The 24,473-nt window shown below is 40.5% G+C and overlaps 7 protein-coding genes across 11 annotated transcripts; 2 read left to right on the top strand and 5 right to left on the bottom strand.

The window, feature by feature from the left end:
- Nucleotides 1-1,351, top strand: LOC136411345 (uncharacterized). The gene is made up of 3 exons (XM_066393875.1): nt 1-443; nt 500-703; nt 756-1,351. Exons 1-3 carry the CDS (start codon nt 323-325, stop codon nt 1,283-1,285), a joined length of 855 nt encoding a protein of 284 aa, XP_066249972.1. The 5' UTR covers nt 1-322; the 3' UTR covers nt 1,286-1,351.
- Nucleotides 1,339-3,717, bottom strand: Cralbp (Cellular retinaldehyde binding protein). The gene is made up of 6 exons (XM_066393873.1): nt 3,424-3,717; nt 2,693-2,852; nt 2,566-2,627; nt 2,320-2,513; nt 2,030-2,146; nt 1,339-1,960 (listed from the first exon to the last, which is right to left on the bottom strand). The coding sequence occupies exons 1-6, from the start codon at nt 3,638-3,640 to the stop codon at nt 1,715-1,717; spliced, it is 996 nt and encodes a 331-aa protein (XP_066249970.1). The 5' UTR covers nt 3,641-3,717; the 3' UTR covers nt 1,339-1,714.
- A 1,604-nt stretch (nt 3,718-5,321) lies between these two features.
- On the bottom strand, nt 5,322-5,748 carry LOC136411673 (histone H3.3C-like). The gene is made up of 2 exons (XM_066394326.1): nt 5,521-5,748; nt 5,322-5,468 (listed from the first exon to the last, which is right to left on the bottom strand). Exons 1-2 carry the CDS (start codon nt 5,746-5,748, stop codon nt 5,322-5,324), a joined length of 375 nt encoding a protein of 124 aa, XP_066250423.1.
- Nucleotides 5,749-6,852: 1,104 nt separating this feature from the next.
- On the top strand, nt 6,853-16,882 carry LOC136411307 (transcriptional regulator ATRX homolog). 5 transcript variants are annotated; one of them, XM_066393819.1, is made up of 27 exons: nt 6,853-7,601; nt 7,656-7,766; nt 7,821-7,979; nt 8,034-8,066; nt 8,125-8,459; nt 8,804-9,015; nt 9,074-9,372; nt 9,592-9,792; nt 9,890-10,721; nt 10,774-10,896; nt 10,950-11,206; nt 11,356-11,549; nt 11,608-11,765; nt 11,823-12,001; nt 12,052-12,189; nt 12,240-12,415; nt 12,469-12,660; nt 12,710-12,954; nt 13,014-13,184; nt 13,241-13,412; nt 13,459-13,780; nt 13,913-13,997; nt 14,838-14,882; nt 15,084-15,228; nt 15,280-16,236; nt 16,290-16,367; nt 16,418-16,882. In XM_066393819.1, exons 1-27 carry the CDS (start codon nt 6,932-6,934, stop codon nt 16,670-16,672), a joined length of 6,744 nt encoding a protein of 2,247 aa, XP_066249916.1. In that variant the 5' UTR covers nt 6,853-6,931; the 3' UTR covers nt 16,673-16,882. The 5 variants fall into 5 exon arrangements, 4 of the variants coding, with proteins under 4 accessions (XP_066249916.1, XP_066249917.1, XP_066249915.1 ...); XM_066393820.1 differs by having other exon boundaries at nt 8,110-8,459; nt 15,147-15,228; XM_066393818.1 differs by having other exon boundaries at nt 8,110-8,459.
- A 14-nt stretch (nt 16,883-16,896) lies between these two features.
- On the bottom strand, nt 16,897-18,791 carry LOC136411349 (peptidyl-prolyl cis-trans isomerase B). The gene is made up of 4 exons (XM_066393879.1): nt 18,600-18,791; nt 17,449-17,656; nt 17,162-17,387; nt 16,897-17,105 (listed from the first exon to the last, which is right to left on the bottom strand). The coding sequence occupies exons 1-4, from the start codon at nt 18,774-18,776 to the stop codon at nt 17,012-17,014; spliced, it is 705 nt and encodes a 234-aa protein (XP_066249976.1). The 5' UTR covers nt 18,777-18,791; the 3' UTR covers nt 16,897-17,011.
- Nucleotides 18,792-18,939: 148 nt separating this feature from the next.
- Nucleotides 18,940-21,163, bottom strand: LOC136411336 (probable peptidoglycan muropeptide transporter SLC46). Its single transcript, XM_066393865.1, has 7 exons — nt 20,895-21,163; nt 20,706-20,786; nt 20,042-20,655; nt 19,743-19,983; nt 19,549-19,686; nt 19,260-19,500; nt 18,940-19,207 (listed from the first exon to the last, which is right to left on the bottom strand). The coding sequence occupies exons 2-7, from the start codon at nt 20,767-20,769 to the stop codon at nt 19,108-19,110; spliced, it is 1,398 nt and encodes a 465-aa protein (XP_066249962.1). The 5' UTR covers nt 20,770-20,786; nt 20,895-21,163; the 3' UTR covers nt 18,940-19,107.
- A 177-nt stretch (nt 21,164-21,340) lies between these two features.
- On the bottom strand, nt 21,341-23,962 carry TM9SF3 (transmembrane 9 superfamily protein member 3). Its single transcript, XM_066393853.1, has 10 exons — nt 23,771-23,962; nt 23,519-23,714; nt 23,278-23,463; nt 23,058-23,227; nt 22,875-23,006; nt 22,655-22,821; nt 22,378-22,603; nt 22,225-22,325; nt 21,833-22,171; nt 21,341-21,771 (listed from the first exon to the last, which is right to left on the bottom strand). The coding sequence occupies exons 1-10, from the start codon at nt 23,840-23,842 to the stop codon at nt 21,627-21,629; spliced, it is 1,734 nt and encodes a 577-aa protein (XP_066249950.1). The 5' UTR covers nt 23,843-23,962; the 3' UTR covers nt 21,341-21,626.
- Between the last annotated feature and the right edge of the window lie 511 nt (nt 23,963-24,473).

Raw genomic sequence — 24,473 nt, 5'->3', positions numbered from 1 at the left:
CTGAACGTGTTGCTGCTGGATATTTCGCCAGCGAAACTGTATGCGATAAGGGATGGCGATGTTGCCATTTCAACGCCCAAAAAATCTGGATCAGGCCCAAATGAACAAAGCAGATGTTTTTCTCCCGGTTAGTTCGAATATCAGTAATCCATGAATCGAGCTCCTCAAATTCCTGAATGTACAGGGCAAATAATCGATAAGACTGAGACGCTGCTAACGGGCAGTACCACTGTTTTTGTGTGTACCTACCGATAATGCGACGCAAAATACCAATATCGTTTGGACAAATAAACAACTATTTAGTATCTACCGGACGTTTAACATGAGTATAATGATGAGTACCAACGAAAGTGACATGGATTTGCCTCAAACAGTACCATCGCCCTCTCAGAGAACTTTGGGGCGGTTCAGTGACTACAAAGAGGGATATGTGATAGAACCAGGTAAGGATCTGCTGAAGAGCTAAACCCTCAGATAATATAATTTTTCCCATGTTCAGTGAGGGCCAATTGCAACAGGTGCCTGAGTTGTGTCGAAATGATGAATGTAAGCGAATATTACTCCCATGAAGTTACTCCTTTGCTGGCTAGCAGCAGACATGTTCTCAGAACCAGCCAATGTTACGATAAAACCCTCGTTGGGTTCTTTGTTCTGATGTTGCTGTTTGGAGCTGGAATTGGGACGTATTTGTTGATGATTGAAAGTGAGTTAACAGAGAATTCTGCGTCTTCATTAGCTGAGCTTGGAAAATTTAGCTGAAGGAGCCATAATCGAGGAATTCGACTTCATTTCCCGGGAAAAATGGGGCATCAACGATACCTTCCTCAAAGACCTACCAGCCCTGCATACCCCCGTCCACAAACTCTTCCTCCAAGAATTAACCCCCAACTGCGACAACAAGCATTGTTTACAGTACTCCGAGTACCGTGAGAACCATAAAGAGAAACTGAAAATTTTCAGCGGGGGGGTGAAGTACAATTTTTATCAGGACCGGAGTGGCAGGATTTTTGAAGGGAGAGGAGCGACCTTTCAGTCAGAGTGTGGGCGGCAAGAGGAGTGCGATGACGTGTTAACAGTGGGGATGATCGGGGAGCGGGGCGCCGCGCCCTCTTACAGGCAAACGGTGAAACTGAAGGCATTTCTGGATTATGCAGTAGGAAGTGAAATCTTGCAACCTTGCTACGAAGTGCTAGTCAGTCACTCGGCCGAGCGGTACTTTGACGATTTGGCGACAGCGCTGGCAGCCAGGAACAGGAAAAATTCGGAATGTGTGTATTTTTACTGAGGGTGTTTAGTTTTATTATGGAATAAAAAACTTTTGCGTGCGAATGGGTTTATTTTGAAGTTTGATTCGTAGCGGTCGGAAAGTCCGTAAAAATTGAGTTATCCATCATTCGAAAAGGTGGATGTCCAGTTTTTTCACGAGGTAAACATATTGCAATCACCTGAAGGGAAATGTGCCCCTAAAAGCGATATTGCCTTAACATGTAAATCGAGCAAAATTCCCCAATTTTATATCAATTAACACTTAAAATTTTATTTAAAAAAATATATGTTTATTAGTTGATAAAAAATTAATTGTTGCAATAAAATCAAGTAACATTACAAGTAAAGAAAACTCATTTTGTGATGATGCGAGTGGCATTTACCTATATAAATTTAAGCTAAATAGACCTTAAATCCTAATAAAATTGTACACAAAACCTTAATTAGATTAATCCACCTCCAACCGCCTGAAACTACCAACTAAATTTGTCTGATTTTGCACATTTTTTGAGCATATAATGCCCCTGTCGCTGAGCAGCTCCACGTTATCGTAAGTCAGCAATTTCTTTCTTTTGGCGTCCAGCTCCTGCTGCCACCCCAAAATCATTTCTTTCATGGATACATCTCCTCCTAGGTCTTTGGGGACGCACCCTTTGGGCACTTTCTGGAGCAGGGCGCTGGGTGTGTCATGAACCTGCAGAGGAACAAAGCAAACTTTCTCTATGAACAATCAATGTATTATTGGTTGCGAAAAAATACTCACCATGAGGCGCGCCTTCAGTTTCTTGCTCATGTGTGACTTGGTGAAATCGTAGACGTATTTAAGGGCGGGGGGCATGTTGAGCAAATGTATCTCTTTGTGTCGCATGGGGAAGCTTTGCTGTGGTTAACTTCATATTACTTGTCTAGCGGTTTGCAGCGTAATGGTGCTTTCAAAGCGTTTTGTACGCATATTTATATTAAAGCGATCTCATAACAATAGCAACATGAGTAACGAACGATATTGAACCCTGAATGACATTGAAATTTGCAATAATAAAGGTCAATACGTACCTCGCCCCATCTGAGCAAAATGAGAAAATCGGTGACGGAAAACAGGGTGACGATGGACGGGTTGGCCTCACGGAAATCGGCCACATGAGTTAAGCCCAATATCTGATTAGCCTCATCTGCTAACAGAGTCTCGTAGGTGATTGCGTGGGCCTTGGCCATATCTGTGCCAGTGAACTTCTTTGTGTCCAATTTGCCTGCAGAAAACATATGCGATTTACAGAAACACGCCTCACTTAGTGCGCTTACCGAGGTTATAAATTATGACCCTCCTCCCGTGAGTATCTCTCAGTGGGCTCGCAAATATGTACCTAAAACACGTTTTTTCTAAGTTTATACTGTATTGATTTATTTAGATGCATCGGTTTTCACATACCCTGACGAAATTAACTCGCTCACATTTCCCTCATTGTAGTCCATGTTGTTAAAGATGAGTGGGAATCTCTTCCTGTAGTTGAGGTATTTGAGTAGAGTCTGTTGGGCCATGGGAATACTGAATTTCTTGACCCTCAGGAAGCGCAAAAGGAAGACGTCGTCTGCGATTAATGCGAGGATCAAATTTTGAAATTTTCTCTAAGTGGTACTCGTTTTCATCTACTTTTTTCAAAACTCAAATTTGCGGTATCTGTCACTCAGTTCGAGAAAAATCCTAACTTTGTTATTATGAAAAATGAATCCTTCGCCATGGTACTCGTGTTCAGCTAACTTTTCCCATAGAAGCGAATGCCAAATTCAGTTTCAACGTACCGAACGCCCAAGTCGAGAAAACCTTTAACTTCATTATTTCGACAGATAGGCCCCTCGAGATGGTACTCATTCTCAACGAATTACTTAATCATCGAGCCCGGAAAGTACACTTGCGATATCCCCATAAACCTCAGTTGTTAACAACGCATCTAACAAAACCTCTTTACGTAACGCCATAAGATAATAATTACATACATCAACTTCTCTGTTTAATTTTACGTCTTGCTGCGACGCAATTCGCAATACATTGTAGGTATACATATCTGTAATTATTAGTTATATAACTAATAAATTGTAATGACCTGAATCACGGCAAAAAATTGTTGTTACTCCATAAAGACAGTATTATAACATTCTTACCCATAGGACAATTCCTGATGTCCTCGTTTTGCTCTATCCAGGTTCGGAGCTGCGCGAGACATTCTGCTTTGGTATGCTCAGTTTCGCGCAGCTCCACCTCAGCTACTTTGCTGAGCTCTTTTCTGGTCATCACCGTTTGTTTCCTGGACACGTCTACTTCAAGGCCTCGGTCCGAGTTGGACCATTGAGGTTGAGCGATTAACAGTTGGGTCGACATTAGGTATAGCTATAGAAAGGGCAACAGTTAAATTAATCAGACTTTACATGAAATGTGATTTTTGTTGGCTTAAGTTAGGCATAAATGGCTGATTGTTGTGGGTTTTATGTGTGCTTAATAAACGGCGTTATGGACCGGTAGAAATGCCGCAATTGTGGGTATTAGCTTACGTAAATGGATGTAGAAAATTTGCGGTATCACGATCAAATGTCACGAGTGAGAAATATACTACCCGGTTGGTGGTATTGCTACATATTCTTGGAAAATGCTGGTTCGAGTTGTAACGACACTTAATCAGATCTAAAAAGGTCCCAAGTTTTTACCGTTAACCCCGATTCGCATATGCAACCTTGGCACTGCAATAGCCCGCTTTCTCAATTATTATAGCAGACACAATAATAATCTGGTACCTATTTCCTTATTACATCCAAGCGAAGCTTGCAATTGCTACAATGCAAGAAATCTTCACTTGGCATTATATAACTCCTTTTGGGCAATCATAAGTATAGTTCGGCGTCCCACTTTCGTCCCAAGGCCACCCATTAGGTTTCCTGCCTTTGAAGAGGAGAAAATCCGTGCACTAAGACGCCAGCGAAAGTCCGCGAAGCTGGCAGTCAAGGTGGTCGAATTGTTGTGGTAATAGTACAGACGTTAGTAAACAATCTATTAGCGGTGTCGATTAACCTACTGGTGGGCACGTATAAAGAGCTCATTGACCAGCGGTCAAACCCTTGAGATCTTTAACAATTTAACAAGTTATTTTTGTGATTGTAATGGAGGGAGCATATGTTTGACAATTATGTTATGTAAAAACAATAAATGGAGTTGAGACACGTGAAATATATGCGTATTTTCCAATAATTACACAGAACTGTATCTGAAACAAGTATTTAAAATGCTGTCAATTAGAAACTCTTAAAGCTCTAACAATACTCTATAAAGCTGAATAAAGTGCAATGATTTTGGGTTGCCAAGTATGAATCGTATTACATAAACAACTCAACTAATCACTTCTGACCTTATTTTAAATAATCTAAAAAAACATTAATTTAAGTGATTAAATTAATGTCCTTTTCTTACCTTTAGACTTACCGAATTTGGATATGGGAGAACTTGGGAGACAAAGAACTGGCGCGCTTCTTACTTTTCCCGCGGTTCGCGCTTTTTTGAACAGTGTATAGGTACCACCTCGTGTTGTGAGTTTATTTATTACTTAAGCGGGATTATCGGTTAAGAAACCAACAGTTCGGTGGGGATATTGTTGCTCAAATATCGCCACACTAATGCGTCTTTTCAAATCTATAGGAACCATAATGAATATGATTGAAAATATTGGTAAAAACCCTTTTGTGGTCACGTCTGGTAACACTTTATTCAAGATAAGTCAAACTTAAAATTATTTACAATGTAAAGGTACAAATCTAACTATAGTACTTAAAATTTAACATTTTATGACAAAAAATGAACTATCTTACAGAAAACATTATACAAAACAAATAATATGGAAGTTTTTTGTGTTACAGCTAGATCGTAGACCCAGCAACTTTGCCAAAAGGATAATATCCATGGAAATTTTGAGGCTAATAAAATATATTAGTTACTTTGATGGTTTCCATGGAAATTATCATCTAATTGATGGTCCTTAATCTCATAAAAACCATAACAATTTAATAAAAATTAGTCATTTGCCTGGATCATTAGGGTTCCTCAGTTCTAGCACCAATTGGACATCTACTGGTCTCACTGTTTGCCGTTTTGCATGGTGAGCGCAGCGCTGCGCATCAGAAAGCAAGTCCACTACGTAGTGTTCAGCTGCCTCTTGCAGGCACTAAAAAAATACCTCCTTCGACACTTACTTAATTGAATTAACCTATACTAACCTCCAAAGAGGCGGCAGTCATTCTTAAATCTCTATGGTATTGCTGTGCAATTTCGCGCACCAGTCTTGAAAAAGGTAATTTGGGCACTAGTAGTGCTGTCGTGTTTTGAAAGTGCTTTAGAGTTCGGTACATGTATTTTGAGCCTTTCATATACCGTTTGTTGTCAAGTACCATAATCATAGTTTCTTTCCTGTTCCTTTTCATGGGTTCTTTGTTCTTCTCCTTCATGTTTGGTTAAGAAATCAGCTACATGCAAATAAAAGTCAATTAGCGATTGGGCCCTAGTGAAGTCTTTAGCCTTGCAGCTTCTGCAGGCCCAAATAACAAATCTAGACCCATTAGTTAAGCTTTCTGCACATTTCTGATTATATTTTGAACATAATTGATCTGAATTAAATTATGTATGATATATACATGAGGCTTATGAATGAAAAAATATATTAATTAGCACCAAATCAATCTAATGATTATGCCCTCTTAGTATCTCATACTAGCTTAAAATTGTAAGAGAAGTTTAAATTGCTTTGGAGCTTCTAAAGGGACGCCAAAGTCTGACGTTTTTCCCGGCATTTTTCACGCGTTTCCTAATTTGAAACTTATTTTTGTTATACCTTAAAATGCACTCTGAAGCTCGAAACGGGCACCTGGAAATAATAAATGCGTCTTCCCCTTATATAAATCTGTAAAACCTTTGAATAAAAGTTAAAATTTGTAGTAATTAGTTCCTAACCTAATCTAACCACAACACAACATTTCGAATTTGAAAATGACATTGACGCTTCTCAAAAAAACCGGTAAAAACAAGATTCTAAATGGCTGCTGAGGGACAAGTTCTATAAGTTTTGTAGAAATTTAATCAGTCTCGTGCAGTATTACGCCGATGAAGCTATTCGTAATTAAAAGTCTGTCGTCCTGCTTTATCTATAGAAATTACTTTCAAATTTAACTACATAAAATATGTGGACGGTATCTAGACTCTTTATGTTATGGGTTGCCCCATTTTGTTTTAGTTCTCTGAATCCACACAATTTTATGCAATTTTTATGTGGAAGTAGTAACTACAGTAATAAAAAAAATTCATAAATACCCAAAAGCCAAGAAATTTTTTTGTCGTAATTGTCAAAGTAATTCAAATTATGAAATATCGTTGGGCCCTTTTATCAAACGTTATATCTGCGTGAAGCATTTCAGATATCTTTGACGTTTCTCAGCTATGTCAGAAAACAAAATGGCGCCTTTCCCCCTTTTATGTTTACCTTGGTGTTTTTTGTGCCTTGTCTTTCAATGTTTACATATAGCTTAACGTTTTAGCTTGAAACCTGCCTTAAAATAAACCCAAATATGTAGAGGTTCAACCGTCGATTTGATTTCTCCCCTCTTAAAGACTAGACCGAGAGCCACCTATTTTCAGATGGATAATCCGGAGTTTGTAGCTCAAATCAAACACCTACATGAAGATGTGAGGTATATGTTCATCAGGGCCAAGCAGTTGAGCGACAAAAGCATTTTGGACTTGGAGAAGTCCGGGGACTACCTGAAATGTTGCTGCCAGAAGCTTGCCGAAGCTTTGCTTATGGTCACTCAAAATGCAGCTCAATATGCAAGAGAGTTGGAGAAGTACATAAGGGGAGTCGCGCCGGAGATAGAGTATCGTGATACTCTGGAACTTCTGATGCTAATCACATTGAACAGAGAGCCTGGGAAAAAATTGGAAAATGGAGTGTTAGTAAAGTCTGATGTTAATTTTGAGAAGCTCAACAATTCCCAAAATTTATTTGACCAAGCAACTGTGGCTAACACTCCACCAAACCTCAATGAACTGAATATAAGTGGAATTAACAATTTACCAGAAAAGGAAGCAGAACCAGGCAAACAAGGCAACGACTCTGATTTAGAGATTGTTTCATGGCTGGTCCATAATCATACAACCACCAATAAGCTACAAAAAGATGAGCCAAACAACTCAAAAAACTTATCAACTTTGAGTCAAGAGACTGTGATATATGAAATAAAAAATAGTGACCAGGAATTCCCAAGCATGTTTGCTGCAGAGAAAGTAATAAATGTGCCACAAAATGGAGGTTAAGAGTTAGCAAAATGATATCAAAGAACAATCACTTATATAGCTGTTTTAGATTCCGATGCAACTGATTTAGGAAGCCCTCCTGAGGAACATTTAAATAGCAGTCAAGTGTTTAGTCTCAATCAATCAGAAGGATTAAGTTATGATGAGCTAGAAGAGGAGAGTAAGTTTTGACAAAGCAAACATTTTTTGTTTTCCTTAAGACAATTCTCAAAAGGTTTGTTAGATCAAAAACGGGCGTTCTTATTAGACCTTGGATTGGCACCAAAACTGAAATTTAAATTATTAGAGATCAATGAGGATTTAGAACAACCTAGTACAACCTCCCCATTAGTAGCCAATAACAACTTGGAGCTGCCTATTACAGCCTGCTCAGGTATCTAACACTTTTAATATTTAATCAATTAGTAAGTTAGAAAATTCCTTACAGAAAATGTTTCCCAGTTGTCCAGCTCCACTGAGGGTAAGCTCCAATTGTTCAAATTTCTTCCACAAAATAATCCCAGTCTCTCATCATATAGATAGTGAAACTATGCAGCTTGATAAGAAACTCAACAAGGAACTGCGAAATTCTCTTTTCACAGTCATTAAGAGGTATTTTCAGAAGCGCCAGGAGCAGGCACAGATTGACAGCAGCAGCTCAGATAATGAAGTTGAAACAAGAGAAACAAGACCTCCTAAGAGGAAGTGTATAGATGATACTCAACAAAGCATAAGTTCCCATAATGGAGAGGTTTCTGAGAAGGGGGTTAATAGTGAGGACAAGGTTGGTTTGGAGGCTACTCAGGCAACCGATTTGATGTTATTAAAAGCCAGTGGTGAGAAGATTCTGGAAGAAAAAGAGATGGAGAGTGAGGTAAGTTCTTAATTGAAAAATATTTCTCTAAGTGATGTCTCTTAAATGAAAATAATGATTCGTCTCGTGTCCGCGCAACTAATAGCTGAGCGACAATTTCAAATTTACAACTATCACCAATTTGTTTTGTTCAAGTTGAATGCATTAAAATATGAACTGAGGATATCAAATATAAACCTCGCCACTCCCATCACAAGGAGGCATTAGCTAGCACATTCAAACTTTAGACAACAGCCATTTTTTGTAAATTTTTTAATTTAGTATTTTTCACGTTATTATCGACATGATATTCAACATATCCCTACTATTAATATGTAAAATCTCCTCTAACCATGCCCCAACAGGTAAGTGGCCCTCATAAAGGGGCAAAGTTGTTCCCATTGCCAAACAATCAAAACCCAGTATCTTCCTCTTTCGACTTGAACTCTGATATCGAGGCCTCTCGTTTGACCCATGCCGAACTCAGTTTCAAATCTGAAGAAGATATAAAAGGAGGTCCCAAAAGACTGCGCAGCAGCAGCGAAAGCAGTCTGGACTCTCCAAAAATTGCTTCAAGGTTGGCTCTTGTTTTTGCTGTAGCTATTAAGCTTTTTCTATTACTAATGTTTTTGCAGAGCAAAGAAGTCACGGCCGTACAGTGAAAGTTTGTTATTAGATAGCGAGGGCCGCGACGGTTTGGTGCAGCTTTTAGATGAGCATCAACATGTGGTTAAACTAGGTGAACTGAGAATGAGCAGTGACAACAGTAGTGATGCCCAAATAGTCTCAGTGGAACTTGCATGTGTCCCGATTAAAAAACTAAGGAGTGCTGATAATATTGAAAGTGTTGGGGTTAATTACTGGGGTGAGTTGAGTGCCAGCCTCAATCAGCAATCCATCACCTGCAATGAAAATTTCTGTGATGAAGGCTTGGGTGAGTTTCATAAATATTGCGTTTATGTACGTGAGATAGGGGCTTTCACATAATAATTATAATTTTCATCGCAAAGTTTTATTAATTGTTGTAATGCCTCGTACTGTCTCACGCTCTGTGGTAAAAGCCGTTCCATCAAATCAACTCAACTTGTTAATAAATTGAGCGATTCCCTTAGTATCATAAATAAAATAAATTTGGTTGGTATAATTTTTATAGCCTCGCCTGTTAAATTTGAATTGACTGATGACGACCGGGATGAGCTTCTTGAGCTATTAACCAAACATCTGGAGGCTCATAAGTCTAATAACAGTCTTGACACGTCGAAAATTAGCCCTGACGCAGCACGTCCCAATCCTAACAAAAAGACCCTTTTGGGGCTTATTGAAGAATTTGAAGAGGCCGTCAATAAGGAAAAAGGTAGGAGTGTAAAACTAAATTGCATGTGGCCTTCATTTCCTGCAGGTCTCCACTTTAAAGAAGTTTTAAAACTAAATGTTAATTGAAATCCATATAGGCTCAGATACTGAATCATGTCTTATGGATATACTCAGAGAGGAAACTGTCATCGAGGGATCGCAGCACATGGACAAAAGAGGTGGTGACAAAATCCATGACAAAGAGGCCTGGGAAGCCTTTCAGGCTTTAATGGCGGAGGATGAAGTTTTGTCAAGCAGCAGCAGTTGCTCTGATTTGTCAGAAGGGAAATTCTGGAGCTGTCAAAGTCGAGGGAGACAAAAGGCGCTCACGCGCGAATTGAGAAAGAAGTTTGGCATAGATCGCGACCTTTTTGTGAATGTGGAACGTCTCGATAATTGTGTGTTGGATTGGAACGAGTATAAAGAAAGAAGGGAGAGCTCGGTTGTCAAGAGATTATGCAATTTGGAAAATATCATTCATATAAATAAAGGACATAAGTCTAGTAGACGTCATAGCAATAGGAAGCGCACAGTTTCCTTAACAAGCAGTTCCTGCTCGGAATTAAATTCACTGATTGACGATCGAGAAAGCACGCCTATTTTGGTGTCCGAGGAGGAACGAGATATGCCCGCTAGTTTGTGGGACAACATCAAAAACAGCTCTGACGAAGAGTGTTTGTCGGGGGAGAGCGATAAGGAAGATGAGAAACAGAAATCTGAAGAAGATGAGGTTTCTAGTACAACAGAAGAGAGCAGTGAAAGTGGGTATCGTGATGAAAAGACGGTGGTGCTTGATTCGAGCGATGAGGAAGATTTTGTAGGCGTGCGCAAAAGCAGGCCTGCATGGCGACAAGATCCTTTACTCAATGCGAGCATCAGTTTCTCCTCCGATTCGGAGGCAGAGTCTCTTAAGAAACGTGAACGCAAACGGTAATACATCTGACACAGATGTGCAAATTTCAATGCAATGATTATTTTGCAGGAAGGAAATAAATCTGATCGCGAGTGATAGGAATCGAAAAAAAAAGAAAAAGAAGAAACAGCGCCCGATAAAAACCTTTCTTGTAGAGAGCGACACCACGACGGATGACAGCGATTTTGAAATGTACTCTAAATCTCTCCGTGATACTAATAATAGTACATTTTTTTTGGCAATAGCATTTCAGTGCAAAGAAAAATGTTACTGCCTGAAACAGTGATCACGCTGAGTGACGAGGACCTCCCCAGTAAAAGGAACAAAGGAAGACGAAACATACGGGCTCTGGTCGAGGACGAGGACTTGGCTGAGGCCACCCAAAGGGCCAATAACGAGGAGAGGGAGCGTATTCGACGGCTGCAGGAGAGGGACAAGGCAAAGGAGAGTTTTAAGCAGTCGTTTCTCACCCAGGGGAATAACATTGACATTAATCCGTTGAGTAAGCACATTTGGTAGAATTTTTTGGAAAGTTAGTAAAACAAGTTGTAATTTTTAAATGTTTTTCTGACAGTCTTGAGTTGTTCTAAATTTAAGGTAGTTTTTATTTTCGATGTCTCTGAATTATGCTAAATTTTCATACAATTTCAGTTTTGGACGTATACGAAGACACTCAAATTAGGGTTCATCCGAAAATAACGTGCAAATTAAAGCCGCACCAAAGAGAGGGGGTTCAATTTATGTGGGACTCGTGCTACGAGAGCGTGAAACAGTTAAAAGAAGACAAATACCGTGGTTCTGGGGGTATTTTGGCCCATTGCATGGGCCTGGGCAAAACCTTGCAGGTACCTGAGTAATTATGTATTTTTAATTTTTCTTAATTGTACTAAAACGCAATTCTAGGCATTAGCATTGATCCAGGCGGTATTCAATAATCCCATCACCAACACTAATCACGTGTTGGTGGTATGTCCATTATCCACAGTCTCCAATTGGAAAAACGAGTACAAATTGGCTTACAAAGAAATCAAAGATCCTGGAGTCAAATTTCATTCGATTGAGTGAGAATCTTGGTCCATTTCAGAATTGTAGATCAAGTGATAATTGTACTGATTTAGGGTGACTAGTCAGGCACAGTTACGCTTCGACACGGTGAATAAATGGCGCGATCATGGTGGGATGTTGGTCATGGGATACGAGTGTTTTGGGCTATTGGTCAACGAGCAGAAGCTAATGAAGTGGGAGAAAAATGGCAACTTCCGGAAAGAAGATATCCTCAAAGCACTTATAGATCCAGGTGATATTTTATAAAAGCAGTTTAGTTAGTACAATTTGCATGTTTCCCAGGCCCAGATCTAGTTATCTGCGATGAGGGGCACTTACTACGCAACCAACAATCACAAAGAACTCTGGCTTTGAACAAGATCAAGACCAAGCGGCGCATCATCCTCACTGGCACTCCCTTACAGAACAACCTACTCGAATGTACGTAGTTTGGTGCTTTATTATTCACTTAGAACTTAGTAATTTTTCAGACTACTACATGGTCAACTTCGTGAAACCGTGTTTGCTTGGCACTGAAAAGGAATACAAAACAAATTTTGTAAATCCCATTCATAATGGTCAATACGAAGATTCCACTGCGGAGGATATAATGTTCATGAAGAAACGGACTCACGTGCTCCATAAGATCCTTATCAGCACAGTACAAGTCTGTATTTAGTATAGTTGTTTTAGTACAAGGGACAAGTAGTGTTATTTCAGAGAGTGGAGGACACAGAGCTAAAACGATACCTGCCGAAACTGGTGGACCAGGCCGTATTTGTTAAGCTCAGCGATCTGCAGGTGCAATTATATAATACCTACTTAGATTCCACCAATTCGCATTTGCTTGTTTACACGAAGAAGGGGCAGATTTGTCGCTCGAGTTTCCTAGCAGATGTACAGATGTTGCAGGTGAGGTTTTGTGACTTGTACTTGATTTAGTACAATTCTTTGACGTTAGTACATTTGTCTGCATCCAAACGTGCTATGTACGGCCGAGCAAAAGGCAAGGGCCAAGACCACTGTGAAAGAGCAGGATGTAATAGACGATCATCTTGTGGACGAATTAGAGGAGAGCCAATTTGCCCGATTTGGGCGAATTAAAGACCTCCTTTCCTCAAAAAAAACCAATGAATTATCTATGGGGACTAAGCTGGAAGTGGCTGTGGGCATTGTACGAGAGTCGAGGGCTTGCGGCGATAAAGTGTTGGTTGTACTGTTTTCAGTATAATTATTAGTTGGTACAATTTTTATGGTTTATTTAGGCTGATTTTCTCGCAATCGCACGCAGAAATGGACAATCTGGAGTATTTTCTTCAGAAAAATCTTAATTACAAGAATAAGCGCGATTATTACCGGATGGATGGTACCGTAAGTCCGACATTGCGCTCACATATGTGCAGCAAGTTTAACGACCCGAAGAACAAGAGTATAAAGTTCGAGTTTACATATTGTTGTTCGTAATAATCGTACTAAAATAAACCTCTTGTAGGGTGTTTATAATGTCAAAAAAAGTGGGTGGGTTAGGCCTGAATTTGACAGCCGCCAATCGAGTGATCATAATGAATGTGAGCTGGAACCCATCCTACGATACTCAGAGCGTGTTCAGGGCCTTCAGATTCGGCCAGGACAAGGCCGTCTTTGTTTATAGACTGATTGCCATAGTAGGTGTTTCCGGTGTCTAGTACTATTATTCGTTTGTTTTTTTAGGATACCATGGAGGAGAAAATGTACCAAAGAGTGGTGACTAAGTTGGCCATAGCCCACAGAGTGGTGGATAAGCACCAAATCACTAGACACTATAGTTCGGCCGCTATTCAAGAGTTCTATACAGTGAGACCGACTATGGATAAAGATAGGCCGGTGCCTAATGTGCCCGAGGATCGTATTTTGGCCAAAATTATTCAGACGCACAAGAATGTGTTCCGGTGGCATGAGCATCAAGCATTGTTGGCTAACAGGCCTGAGGAGGACTTGGACGAGCAACAAAAGAATGCCGCCTGGGAGGAATTCAATAAAATGCCGGCTCCTGGTAAGTTTTTTTTAAATGTACTAAGTTTAATGCATTTTTGTTTTTGGTGGTTAAATTTTGCTGGGAGAATGAATTTGTAGAGATATGTTTTTTCAACTGCAAACTATTCTAAAATGTGATTTCTTTATTTAGAAAGCAGTCCCGCGATATTGAATCAGTGCAGCTCCATGGGCGTGCAAAGTAGTGCCTCAAATCACCTGGGCCCCACGTTGTCTGGGTAAGTATCGATTCAATACAATTTCTCCTTTATTATATGTTCATTATACGCCAATCAAATATCAAATGCCCACAAACGCGTCAAAAGAGTTTTTAAGTGAATAAAAAGGAAAATAGCAACTAAGTGTATTCGACTTTAAGAGGTACGTTGAACCTATCAGGAGCCATAGAGTGATAACTGAACCTTTTCCCGATTCCAGATCGTCGGGGCGACATCGGAAGAGTTACCGCAAATTATTCCCGACCGTTGGAAAATTGTACGAAGCTTCAGTGGTACACGACCCTCAAAAACAGTCAAAAAGCGCAGGAGCAGCCAGCGATGCAGATGGCATTAACAGTCCGATTCAGAAACACGCTTTTCGGGAAGTGAGGATGCCATCAAATGCCAGTAAGTTATTTCATAATATATAAATTTCGTACGATTTAGTTTTGTCTAATAACGAATCTTATTTATGTTTCGTTGTAGTGTCCACGGTCTCTGAGGAACCCGACGGATTCATAAATGTAACACACAGTGGTAACTATTCCAGTCAGAAATGGGTTAAGGACGGCATGGATGATGCTTTGAGAGCCATATTCATATCAGATTCGTCAGGAGAAGACTGAACTGAGCGCGAATTTATCCACTTGCAGTCTACCTTTATTGTTCTTTTCAGTTATATTACATACAACATGTATTAAACTAACGTCTTTATGAATGCGTTATCTCTATTATACAGTTTTTCTTTACCTTTTATAATGCTCTTGGGTGTTTGATTGGCGTAGCGTCCCTGTCATCACCACTAATCTGAGCATAATATATATTATTTCTTTCCTGGTTTACAGTTAGTTTCATTTACAGATCTCCAGCTCTTCCAGATCATACGTACTCCCGCCCGAATTCCGAGTAAGTACGTTTCCTCCCTGCTCAACAAGTGTAAATGCACTTTTCAGATCCCATTCCCTTGCTTGTTATCCCTCCCTTGATGATTTCATGCCTCCGCCCTTACATCGTTCCCGTTACCTGTCTTACCGACATCTAAAGCTTCCCAGCCGCCGGTAAAACATATTTCTTCCTGTTGCTTTCGTTAACGTTTCCCTAAAATAGCCCCGCCTTCACGAACCAGCGCATGACGTCAGCAGAGGAGTTTAAGTCCGCCCCTCCTTTCAGAAATTCTACAACACGTTACCTATTCCAAGAGCGGACTAATAAGACGCCAGGGGTCGTGACCAATACGGAACATGCTCCAGTCGTATGTTAATCAACTGGTTACTAGGGTGGGTATTCTAATTTGTTGTTGCAGGAGCGCTTGGCAAGCAGCTTAGCCATTACCAGAGAAGCACCTTCTGTTGTTCATTCTCAGAAACCCCGCATTGCTTTACAAACACAAGCAATCAATTTGGCATCGAGGTGCGGACCAGACCAGGGAGAGAATGTTGGCTTTCGAATCAAAGATATGAAACCCCACAATAAAGTGTTCGGTCCGAATGTGCACAAGATTTTAAATGACCAAATCCGCAAATCTATCTTTTCGATTAAGGAAGAAGGAAGGAAGGAAAAGCGCGGAGCTTCTTTGGAGATGCAGGGCCAGACCGGTGTCAATCGCTTTTTGACAGGTCCTCGGCCTGCGAATGAGGAACGTAAAGGGCACACTTCCAAATCTCCTTCCACATCCAATAACTTCGCATTGGTTTCACCCATAACGAACGAACGGCCTATGGTAAACATTTCTAAAGCTCCACCAACCGCTGTCGCCGGTGGGATCAAGCAAATTCTTCCCTATGGGAAGGAGCAGCTTAAACTGTACCTACCCAAAGCTAAGCCTACTGCCCATAACTTCCAGATGGCTTCCCCTACAAACGGGCGGAATAAACCGGACATTTCCATAACTCCTCTCACGACCAATCTACAACGTTGTCAAGTTGATGTTGATCCTCCATGCCCAGATACGCAATCCCCTATGCAGAAACGCGTACGCAACTTCATGGAGCATTTGCATCTGCTACAAACCACTGGGAATATGAATAAGGATGAAAGCAGGACCTCGCCTGTTCAAAACAAAGTTAACCCACCTTTAAAGGCTGCCAGAAACTTGTCGGAGTTTAAATGTTCTCCTGTGCACAAGACTACAAGCCATCCCGTCTCTAAAAAATTTGTTAGAGTGAAGCCCTTTTTCAAGCTGGCACCTCCGCCCCATGCGCGATTTGTCAAACGTTCGGTGAATGCCCCGCCTTCAGTCCCTGTTCGTGAGGTTACAAAGGTGAGATGTTTCTCTATTCACTGTTTTTTAGGTTTTAATTTTCATGTTTATAGGCTTCTTTCAGCAGCGCTCAAAAGTCACCAATTGGCATGACTCGGCCTTCACACGTCGGCCCATTGAAGAAGCATTTGGTAAGTACCCATAGGTAACGCCACTACAAGTTTGACAAGCCTCTTCGCAGACTCGCAATCAGACCAACTCATCACTAGGCCCGTCTACAACTAGATCGCCCCCAAAGCCTATGTTCCAGCAATTCGTCCCGGTGTCTCCCTCTAAGTCCAATAAAGAAAATAAGAATTTGCGAAGCCCCGTAAATTTGACCAGTGAAGAACTTCTCGGCGGTTCGTATAAAGGCCATCGTGAGCTGTTGGATGCGTTGAAGAAGAAGGGTGTGAGTGTTGATGTGACGAGAAAGCCCGCCCCTGAAGCAGTCTGATTTCTATTGGCTTTTTGTGAGTTTGTTTATGGAAATGACGATTTTTGATTTGCAATAGTGTTTAATGGAAGATAAAGAGTAAAATTGTTATATTTATTAAAGACTTTCTAATAAATGTATCGTTATGGGCAATATCTTCAGGGTTCTGGATTGGTTATATTGGGAGTTCTCGCATGTTGTGTAGGAAACGGCGCTATACCTATATTTTGGACCAAAAGCACAGATTCTTAGAAAAACCTTTATTACAACGTATCACATGGCTGTTATACAAAAAAATAAAATAAACCAAAATAATTTTATGCCAAAATAGTTTCATTTTCGCATCGTTTCTTACACGACTCAATCTCGGGCGTCTTCCTTGGCTACACCGAATGGCTCCGCCACCTCTTCGACTCCACAATCGGCGATAATAACATCCTTCACCGGCTTATCTCTATGGAGAAAAAAAACCAGTTGCCTCTTCAGCTTGGGAGTAAAACGAGTACGAACCTGCCGTCGGTTTTGGTTCCCTCAATTTTCCTGACTATGTCCATGCCTTTCAGGATCTTGCCGAACACCACGTGTCTACCATCAAGCCAACTCGTCTGTTTCGTGGTGATAAAGAACTGCGATCCGTTAGTGTCTTTGCCAGCATTGGCCATCGACAGCCATCCAGCTCCGTAGTGCTTCAGCTTGAAGTTTTCATCAGCAAATCTTTCGCCATAGATTGACCTACCTGTAAGTTTAAGGAGGGACTCGGTAAAAGGCGAATATTGGGATTTTTTGTACTCGTGTACCTCCCGTTCCGTCTCCTCGAGTGAAGTCGCCGCCCTGGATCATGAAATCTCGGATCACGCGGTGGAATTTACTGCCTTTGTAGCCTTCGCCTTGCGGTTTCAACGCCAATTGCTTGAAATTTTCTGCAGTTTTTGGCACGGTTTTGCCGAAGAGACCGATTTCGATACGACCAATTGCCTCGTCTCCTATGGTGATGTCAAACCAAACCTAGATAGAATTAAAGAGCCGAGTAAGTTTCAATAAAGGTGCATTTGGGGGGAGTTTTCAACAAAGCCAATAACATTTTCTAATTTTTTGTCGTAATAATCAATCTTTATCAGTTTGGGGTACTGAAATTTTGTTAATTTTTTTTTCGGAAAACAGTTTAAATTTTGTATAAGTTTGATGACGTCAGACCAGCAGAACAAGAATTAAATTGAAAAACATTGAATTCTAATAGTGCATCTACGTGCGTGGCGCCATCTATTATCCGAAAAAGTACATGCCTTTCTGAATGGAATTTTGGAAAATAAGAAAACGTTTTTTTCTAAAAATTCGGAAAATGGTCATTCAGGTTATGTTCCTAAGGAGTAATCAAGGTCATTAACCTTGTTATACCCTTTTTTAATGGGATGTTCTGGTTTTGATGGCAATAATCCCTACAGGTTTTCAAACTAAAGAGCAAACAAAGAATTTATTTTTAAAATAGTATTTGTGGCTATAAATAGCAAAATTAACTTTTAACAAAGCCATTTACGAGCCTAATAACTGTAATAACCAGCTATAAGTCTACAGGTCCGGACCGGTTTTTCAAAAGCCGAAAGCCCATATTAACTTTTATCATCAGGCCGATCACGGCAATAGCTCAAAATGGCGGGTTAAACATTTAAATATATGTCACAGTTGACACAACAAAAAAACCTAATTGAGAGGGTATGATCGGAAGGTGTCACCACAAGGCCCTTTCGCATAACTGCGTGATTTAATAAGTATCTAAAATCTAGAAAATGTCCATCACAAACTTGGCCAAGTCCGGCCTGGGCTGACGTCAACAGCCGGAGCTCACACGAAAATGAAAATACTGAACAATTTTAAGTTTTTTTTTAAACAAAAGAAGCGATCTTTGACACGTTGCAAAGCCGAGGTTTTTTACTTCGGGTTAAGTGCTTACCTTATCGGTCACTTTAGGTCCCTTTTTCGCGGAATCGTCCCCCGTCGCACTGACCAGAGCAAAGAGGGCGGTCAGCCCCACGGCGAGAACACACAACCACTTCGTCATTGTTTTTTGTCGCGACCACAGCTTCTGAAGTTTCTTCCACACTGAAACCGTGACGCCGCTCTCTTTCATTTTCTCTCGAAGCGCATGTTGCCAAAACTTCTTTTAACCTCCACGGCATACAGAGAAATGTATATTGCTAGGTCTTGAACTGGCAATGTGGCGTTGCGTTTTTGTGTCTACTCATGGCTCCGAGAGAGAGAGAACGATATTAGTATAAATGTGTTCGACAAAGAGGACGACCAATAGTAGAGGGCCACGAATTGTCGCTTTCAACACGAGAGGTTCGCGTTGCTGCCGCTGTGTCAATTTTTTTCTTTACGGTTTGTGCTAATGTAAAGAATTTATTTTCTTCACTTGTTATATACAATAAATTAATAAAACAATCACAAAAAGCCTTGTCTCAGCTGCTGCCTTCTACTGAGACATTCTCCTCGACTTCTTCCTCTACGAGAGAGTTGTAAAGCATCTCCGGACTTTTCTTCTGAAGCACTATTAGAACTCTGCAATGCTGCCAATTTTAACACAAGTCCCAAAATTTCTCGACTTACTTACACCAACAATATGGAATCCAGGGTAAAAATAGTGGAAGACAGGAATAGGAACGTGCCAGGGTTACTTTCCAAAGTAGCATTATATAGTGTGGTGTATATAGGAGAGCCGACTAGGCTCAGCAGGTTTTGTACTACATTGAGAAGAGCAAAGATCTTGCCGGCCTCTTCGGGCTTTACTAACTTGGTTAAGAGAGACCTGGTCATGGGGCTAATGCCTCCGCTGGGGTAGCTTATAATTGTTGCTATAAAGAAAAATAAAGCTCTCTTTCGAGTTATTTGTGACTATTGACCTGCATAAATTAGCCAGTCAACTCGCGCCAGCCCTTCTATGACGGCCCCTATGGCCAGTGAAACGAAGCCGGATAAAACCAATTTGGACTCAGTTACATGAAGTTTATGGTGCAACACATACACCACCATCATGGTACCTATTATTGTCAAAATACGTCATTTTGTTTCCAGTCTCGATGTGCCTGAACTTTACTTGTGATCCATAAAATGCTGGCGCCACTGCTGAACCACGTATACTTCTGCAAAGTCCATTGGAATTTGGCCCGCAGGAACAGGAAGTTGACGCTGTTGCGGCCGATTATAGCGATAAAGTAGAGCGCTAGCGTCAGCACTAATAACAGAATTATCGCTCTATTGAAGTGTGGCCGGCTCTGGAAGCTAGTACGGAACATGCTGATAGGATTGCGAACATTGAAGAAGGCCTTAAAGCGACTCTAAACACGCGAAATGCTCCGACCTTGTGATTTTTTTGCGGCAACCAAACCGACTCACCGTGTTCTCCCGATTGGGCAGAGACTCTGGTATGAAATATAGAGCATGGGCAAGAGCTAAAAGGCTGCTGAGGCTGGCGATGGCATAGATTATGACATAATTGGTAGCATTATAAATGTAGGAGCTAGAGGCGGAGCCTAGGAGTACTGCCATGGCCATTACAGCCTCAAACATACCCATGCGAAAGCCTCGGTTCTGCCCCGAAGTCACATCTGTCAAATAGGCAAACATCACTGTCAGAAGGGAGCCTCCACCTCCAGTTAGGATTACTGGCACAGAGCACAGCATCATGTACCATGGTGATATAGTTTCGAAGATGGAAAACAACACCATAACAACATTCATCAGCACAATACCAATGACGTTAATAACAATAACTGGCCTACGTCCAAAGCGGTCGCTCCAGGGCCCCACGAACAGGCACAAAATGGCATTACTAAAGCCATCAACAAGGCTCTTGACCATTGAAACTATGTCTGCTTTGGGCTGCACCAACTTTTCGAGTGCCTTGATTCTAGGATCAGTGCTATTACCTAATAGAGAACACATATGTTTATTTTTACCGAGCGTCACTGTGCAGGTACGGTAGATCATTAAGTTGGTGTTGATGCTGTCTGAAAGAGCCAGTTGGAGACATAGAGAGTTGTGATAAATGAGCACTTACCACATAAAAAGAAGCCAAAGAAAGTCAAGAAGACTGTCACCTCTACTGTAGGGCGAAAAACCATTTTCGAGATAATTTATTCTAAAACAACGTTGCATAAAGTGAATTTTATGCTGGCATTCACAAAGTTAGAAAAGCTATGTTTTGTGCTCCCTTAATAATTCTTCGAAATCAATGGTGGAAACTTACCTAACTTCCAAGTAAACCTTTACATCCTTTAAAAGTGCCTCCAAGTACTAGACCTCCTCCACTTCATTAGCCTTCCAGGACGTGTGTCGTACAACCAACTTTTGAGTCGTTAAGGGGCCTGTAAAACACAGTTTTCAAGGCTGACAGTACCGATAAAAGATGCATGGGAAATAGCTGAGTCACTTTAACGACCCTGAGCATGTAATCGTTGCATATTAACAAAGAAAATTCGATTTTTATTATTGGAATATAAAAGTTGATTCTCTTGTGGTGTATGTAAATATTATGACGTCGGTGCGTCAGTACAGAGTTTCGGGCTAGGTAGAGAGAACTTCTCGAGTTTACTGTATCTTTTTATCGTTAGATGCCGCCACAGAACTGCTTTTCATTCAGCTAATGTATCATTCCGTCGTCATCGAGCTGCGTATTGGGATCTTAAAAAAATCTTTTATTTAACTAATATTTTATTAAATAAAAACTAAACAAAACATATTTTACATTACTCGTTCATTCAACCTTGATGCAACAAATATATACACGCACAATTAACCTTAGTACGGGCCGAAATACGCGATGGCGCTCCGGGAAACAATTGACGGAAATCGCTGACAAACTCGAATCGAGGCTCTATTATAATTACAACCTGTATTAATTCAATTAATTGACGAGCCGCGTTAGTTTGCCGATTTCCGCCAATTTTATCAATAATAGTGAACCATCGAAATAGAGACTTCAATCGATTTTCACCGTCGAATAAATTTTCTTGACGAATATGCTAGTGCCCATGTAGCCCACGGTGCCACATATAATGCCGAGCACTCCGCTGAAGAGGGCCATGTAACCAAAGTAGAAGGTAGTCTGGAATAGGCCGTACATCCTGTTGAAGATATTACTCAGTTTCAATTAAAGTAATATAAGGGCATTAAAAGGAAATATACTTGGTTTTGAAGAAGTAGTAGTAGATGGCGTAGACGTAGACGTAGGCGCAAGTAGAGGCTGCAGCCAGGAATGAGGTCCACTGCCAGCGATAGTCCTCGGCGTTTAGTAGGAAATACGTACAGACAATGGTGACACAAACGGTCACTACAATCAAAATCAAGAACACCAGCAACATGAATCCGTAAACGTAGTAGATCTTGTAGGCCCAGAAAGAAGTAAAAATAAAGTACATTTCAATAAAAATGCTAGCAAAAGGCAAAACTCCACCCAGTAGGATAATCACTCCAGGCTCCATGAACCACTTCTTCTCCGGAATGGGTCTAGGGACTGCATTGATCCTGAAGAATTCCTATTTGTCACTATTTATTCTTACAAAATGTTAAAAATAGACCTGCAAGGATAGTCGGGCTGACCAGCCAAATTCCTCCCCAAAACCGTGCCCACTAAAGTCAAAGGCAGGATTACAAAGAGGCAAATGGCAATCACTGCAACCTGTATAAGACGAAAATCAAGATTTCGGGACGAACTTGAAAAAGTAATTCACCATAGTCTCAAAGGGAATGGCCCGTGAAGCATGATAATACATAGCAATAAAATTGATAAATAAGGCGGTTCCGCAGACAAACATGGGTAACATAAAGGCAGAAGCCACCATTTGTCTAATCCACAATTTTCCACCCATTCTTGCATAGAGAGAACCACCAAAGTAACCATTCACAGGGCCTGTGACTGCATACACAAATATTGCAGTTGATAGCAGCATACCTCGTCTGAAATTCATAATATAACTCTTGTCCTCAACCTTCTCAAATAGGACTCACTCTGTATAAAGCTCCCCTAAAATAGCAAAAACTATGACGCTTAAAACCACAGTTGTCAGTTGATGTCCTGCTCCAATAAGGGCAGAGAATAACATGGCATTTGATGCAGGCCTGAAAACATCTCCATGAACTTGTTTCCAACCATACTCATCCCCCAAATCACGCTCCTGAGTACAAAGATTATTAAATAACAGTAATCCAAATGGTAATGATTAGTCACCATATCATCAATATCATCATCTTTACTATATCGAGCATAATCCTTGCGAAGAGTTCTCATAAGGATCATGGAAACAAGCCCAACCAGGAAAATTACCATCATGAAGCTATTGAAAATGCTGAACCAGTGGATCTAGTGAAATTGCACTTTTTATGATCTGAATTTGTCAGTTTTCAGACTAACCCTGTGCTGGAAGAAATTATGGTCCAAATATTTGTCAAAACGATCCTCAAATTTGGTATCAGTTTTTTTCCATGTGATCTCATAGGTGAAGCTTAATTTCTTGGTGGAAAGTAGCTCTAACTTGTCCTCGGATGTGAGATTTACATCAATTATTTGCTTACCATTGTAACCTAAAATTCTAAATTAAGCACCTTGCTACTTGATTTGTCAAGCAACCCACCAATTTCAAACTTCTTATGAGTCCAAATATAGTAGCTATTATCCTTAACCTCTCCCACTACCCCCCAAATGGGTAAATCATCAATATACATCTGATACCAATAATGGTTTTTGACAGCATATACAAAAGCTTTGTATTTCTCCTCATTAAGCTGCACAGCACAGTACTCAGTTTTTGCAATGTTGCCTAAATGAAGTTCCTCTAGTAGCTCAGTGTTTACTTTCAGGCTTAAAAAACTTACTTTTAAACTCTATTTCAATACCACTGAATTCGAGTTCAACCCCTTGTAGAGCTTCACTCAAAGTTTCATGATAGTGGCTGATGGTCTCTTTGGACCCAATGCAAAATGGTAAGGAATAATAAGCATAGGTTTCCTGTCGATTATGGTAGGGCCCCACAGTGTTCATCCACAAGACTACCTCCTCATTGTCCTCATACTACAGAATGGAAGGGCGTTGAAGCACTCAAAAATAGACCAGAATATGAGACTTACTATATGGTTGTGCTCATCGCCGAGAGCCCCCGTTAGGAGGCAGAGCCAAAAAAGCTTTGCCACTCGGTACATGGTAAGTGAAGGAGTTGTTTATGAAAATGCCGCTGGGAATTGCTTTAAATCAGGCCAAATATTCGAACTTTTAGCATTTCTACACTTAGCTGACGTAGCAACCATAAGATTTGACAAGAATTGTCAAAAGTGAAAGATAAACAAGAAAAGTGGTTCGACGAGTGTGGGGACATCTATGGAGCGGTAGCCGAAGCGGAAGCAAGCTGAACAAAAGGTTGTCTAATTCAAGGCAACGGAGGTACCAGGTATGAATTATTTTATAGTGTTACAAAAACGTTTAGGTAAATAAATGAGAGATAAACTGAAGTCATAGAAAAGAAAATTGCATTGCTATTGGTTCAAAGAGGCTCTTAATATCTTCTGGAGTTGATTAAATATTGACGAACGTAGGAGTTGCGGAGAAAACATTGAAAGCCTTTTTGGGACTTCAACTCGTATATCATCAAAACGCGTCGGTCCTTAACCATATCCTTTAAAAGAAATTGTACAAGATCAGCAAACCACTGTGAAAGTCTAAATACGCCTTTCGTGGTCCAATGAAACAGGGGCCAATGGAAAGTTTAGTAATTTCTCAAAACTGCGTCAATTTAAAAATTGTCTTATTCTACACATAATTCAATAAATTACTGAA

Source organism: Euwallacea similis, chromosome 10 (genome assembly GCF_039881205.1).
Source record: "Euwallacea similis isolate ESF13 chromosome 10, ESF131.1, whole genome shotgun sequence".
Lineage (NCBI taxonomy): Eukaryota > Metazoa > Arthropoda > Insecta > Coleoptera > Curculionidae > Euwallacea > Euwallacea similis.
This window is presented reverse-complemented; position numbering and strand designations above follow the sequence as displayed.

Bases quoted from the DNA above. Each gene is read 5' to 3' on its own strand.
- LOC136411673 (XM_066394326.1), bottom strand. From the start codon at position 5,748: ATGAAGGAGAAGAACAAAGAACCCATGAAAAGGAACAGGAAAGAAACT. The intron at 5,469-5,520 runs GTTAGTATAGGT...GTATTTTTTTAG, and splicing joins TGACTGCCGCCTCTTTGGAG to TGCCTGCAAGAGGCAGCTGA.
- LOC136411345 (XM_066393875.1), top strand. From the start codon at position 323: ATGAGTATAATGATGAGTACCAACGAAAGTGACATGGATTTGCCTCAA. The intron at 444-499 runs GTAAGGATCTGC...TCCCATGTTCAG, and splicing joins GGGATATGTGATAGAACCAG to TGAGGGCCAATTGCAACAGG. The intron at 704-755 runs GTGAGTTAACAG...TGGAAAATTTAG, and splicing joins GTATTTGTTGATGATTGAAA to CTGAAGGAGCCATAATCGAG.
- TM9SF3 (XM_066393853.1), bottom strand. From the start codon at position 23,842: ATGTACCGAGTGGCAAAGCTTTTTTGGCTCTGCCTCCTAACGGGGGCT. The intron at 23,715-23,770 runs GTAAGTCTCATA...TCCATTCTGTAG, and splicing joins GCGATGAGCACAACCATATA to TATGAGGACAATGAGGAGGT. The intron at 22,172-22,224 runs GTCTATTTTTAA...GGAATTCTTCAG, and splicing joins CAGCCCGACTATCCTTGCAG to GATCAATGCAGTCCCTAGAC.
- LOC136411349 (XM_066393879.1), bottom strand. From the start codon at position 18,776: ATGAAAGAGAGCGGCGTCACGGTTTCAGTGTGGAAGAAACTTCAGAAG. The intron at 17,657-18,599 runs GTAAGCACTTAA...AATTCTATCTAG, and splicing joins GACCTAAAGTGACCGATAAG to GTTTGGTTTGACATCACCAT. The intron at 17,106-17,161 runs GTTCGTACTCGT...TTTTCTCCATAG, and splicing joins GGAACCAAAACCGACGGCAG to AGATAAGCCGGTGAAGGATG.
- LOC136411336 (XM_066393865.1), bottom strand. From the start codon at position 20,769: ATGGTTTTTCGCCCTACAGTAGAGGTGACAGTCTTCTTGACTTTCTTT. The intron at 20,656-20,705 runs GTAAGTGCTCAT...TGGCTCTTTCAG, and splicing joins CTTTGGCTTCTTTTTATGTG to ACAGCATCAACACCAACTTA. The intron at 19,687-19,742 runs GTAAAGTTCAGG...TGACAATAATAG, and splicing joins CAGCATTTTATGGATCACAA to GTACCATGATGGTGGTGTAT.
- Cralbp (XM_066393873.1), bottom strand. From the start codon at position 3,640: ATGTCGACCCAACTGTTAATCGCTCAACCTCAATGGTCCAACTCGGAC. The intron at 2,514-2,565 runs GTAAGCGCACTA...TGTTTTCTGCAG, and splicing joins GGTCATAATTTATAACCTCG to GCAAATTGGACACAAAGAAG. The intron at 1,961-2,029 runs GTGAGTATTTTT...GTTCCTCTGCAG, and splicing joins AACTGAAGGCGCGCCTCATG to GTTCATGACACACCCAGCGC.
- LOC136411307 (XM_066393818.1), top strand. From the start codon at position 6,932: ATGGATAATCCGGAGTTTGTAGCTCAAATCAAACACCTACATGAAGAT. The intron at 13,998-14,837 runs GTAAGTATCGAT...TTTCATTTACAG, and splicing joins CTGGGCCCCACGTTGTCTGG to ATCTCCAGCTCTTCCAGATC. The intron at 14,883-15,083 runs GTAAGTACGTTT...TCCCTAAAATAG, and splicing joins TACTCCCGCCCGAATTCCGA to CCCCGCCTTCACGAACCAGC.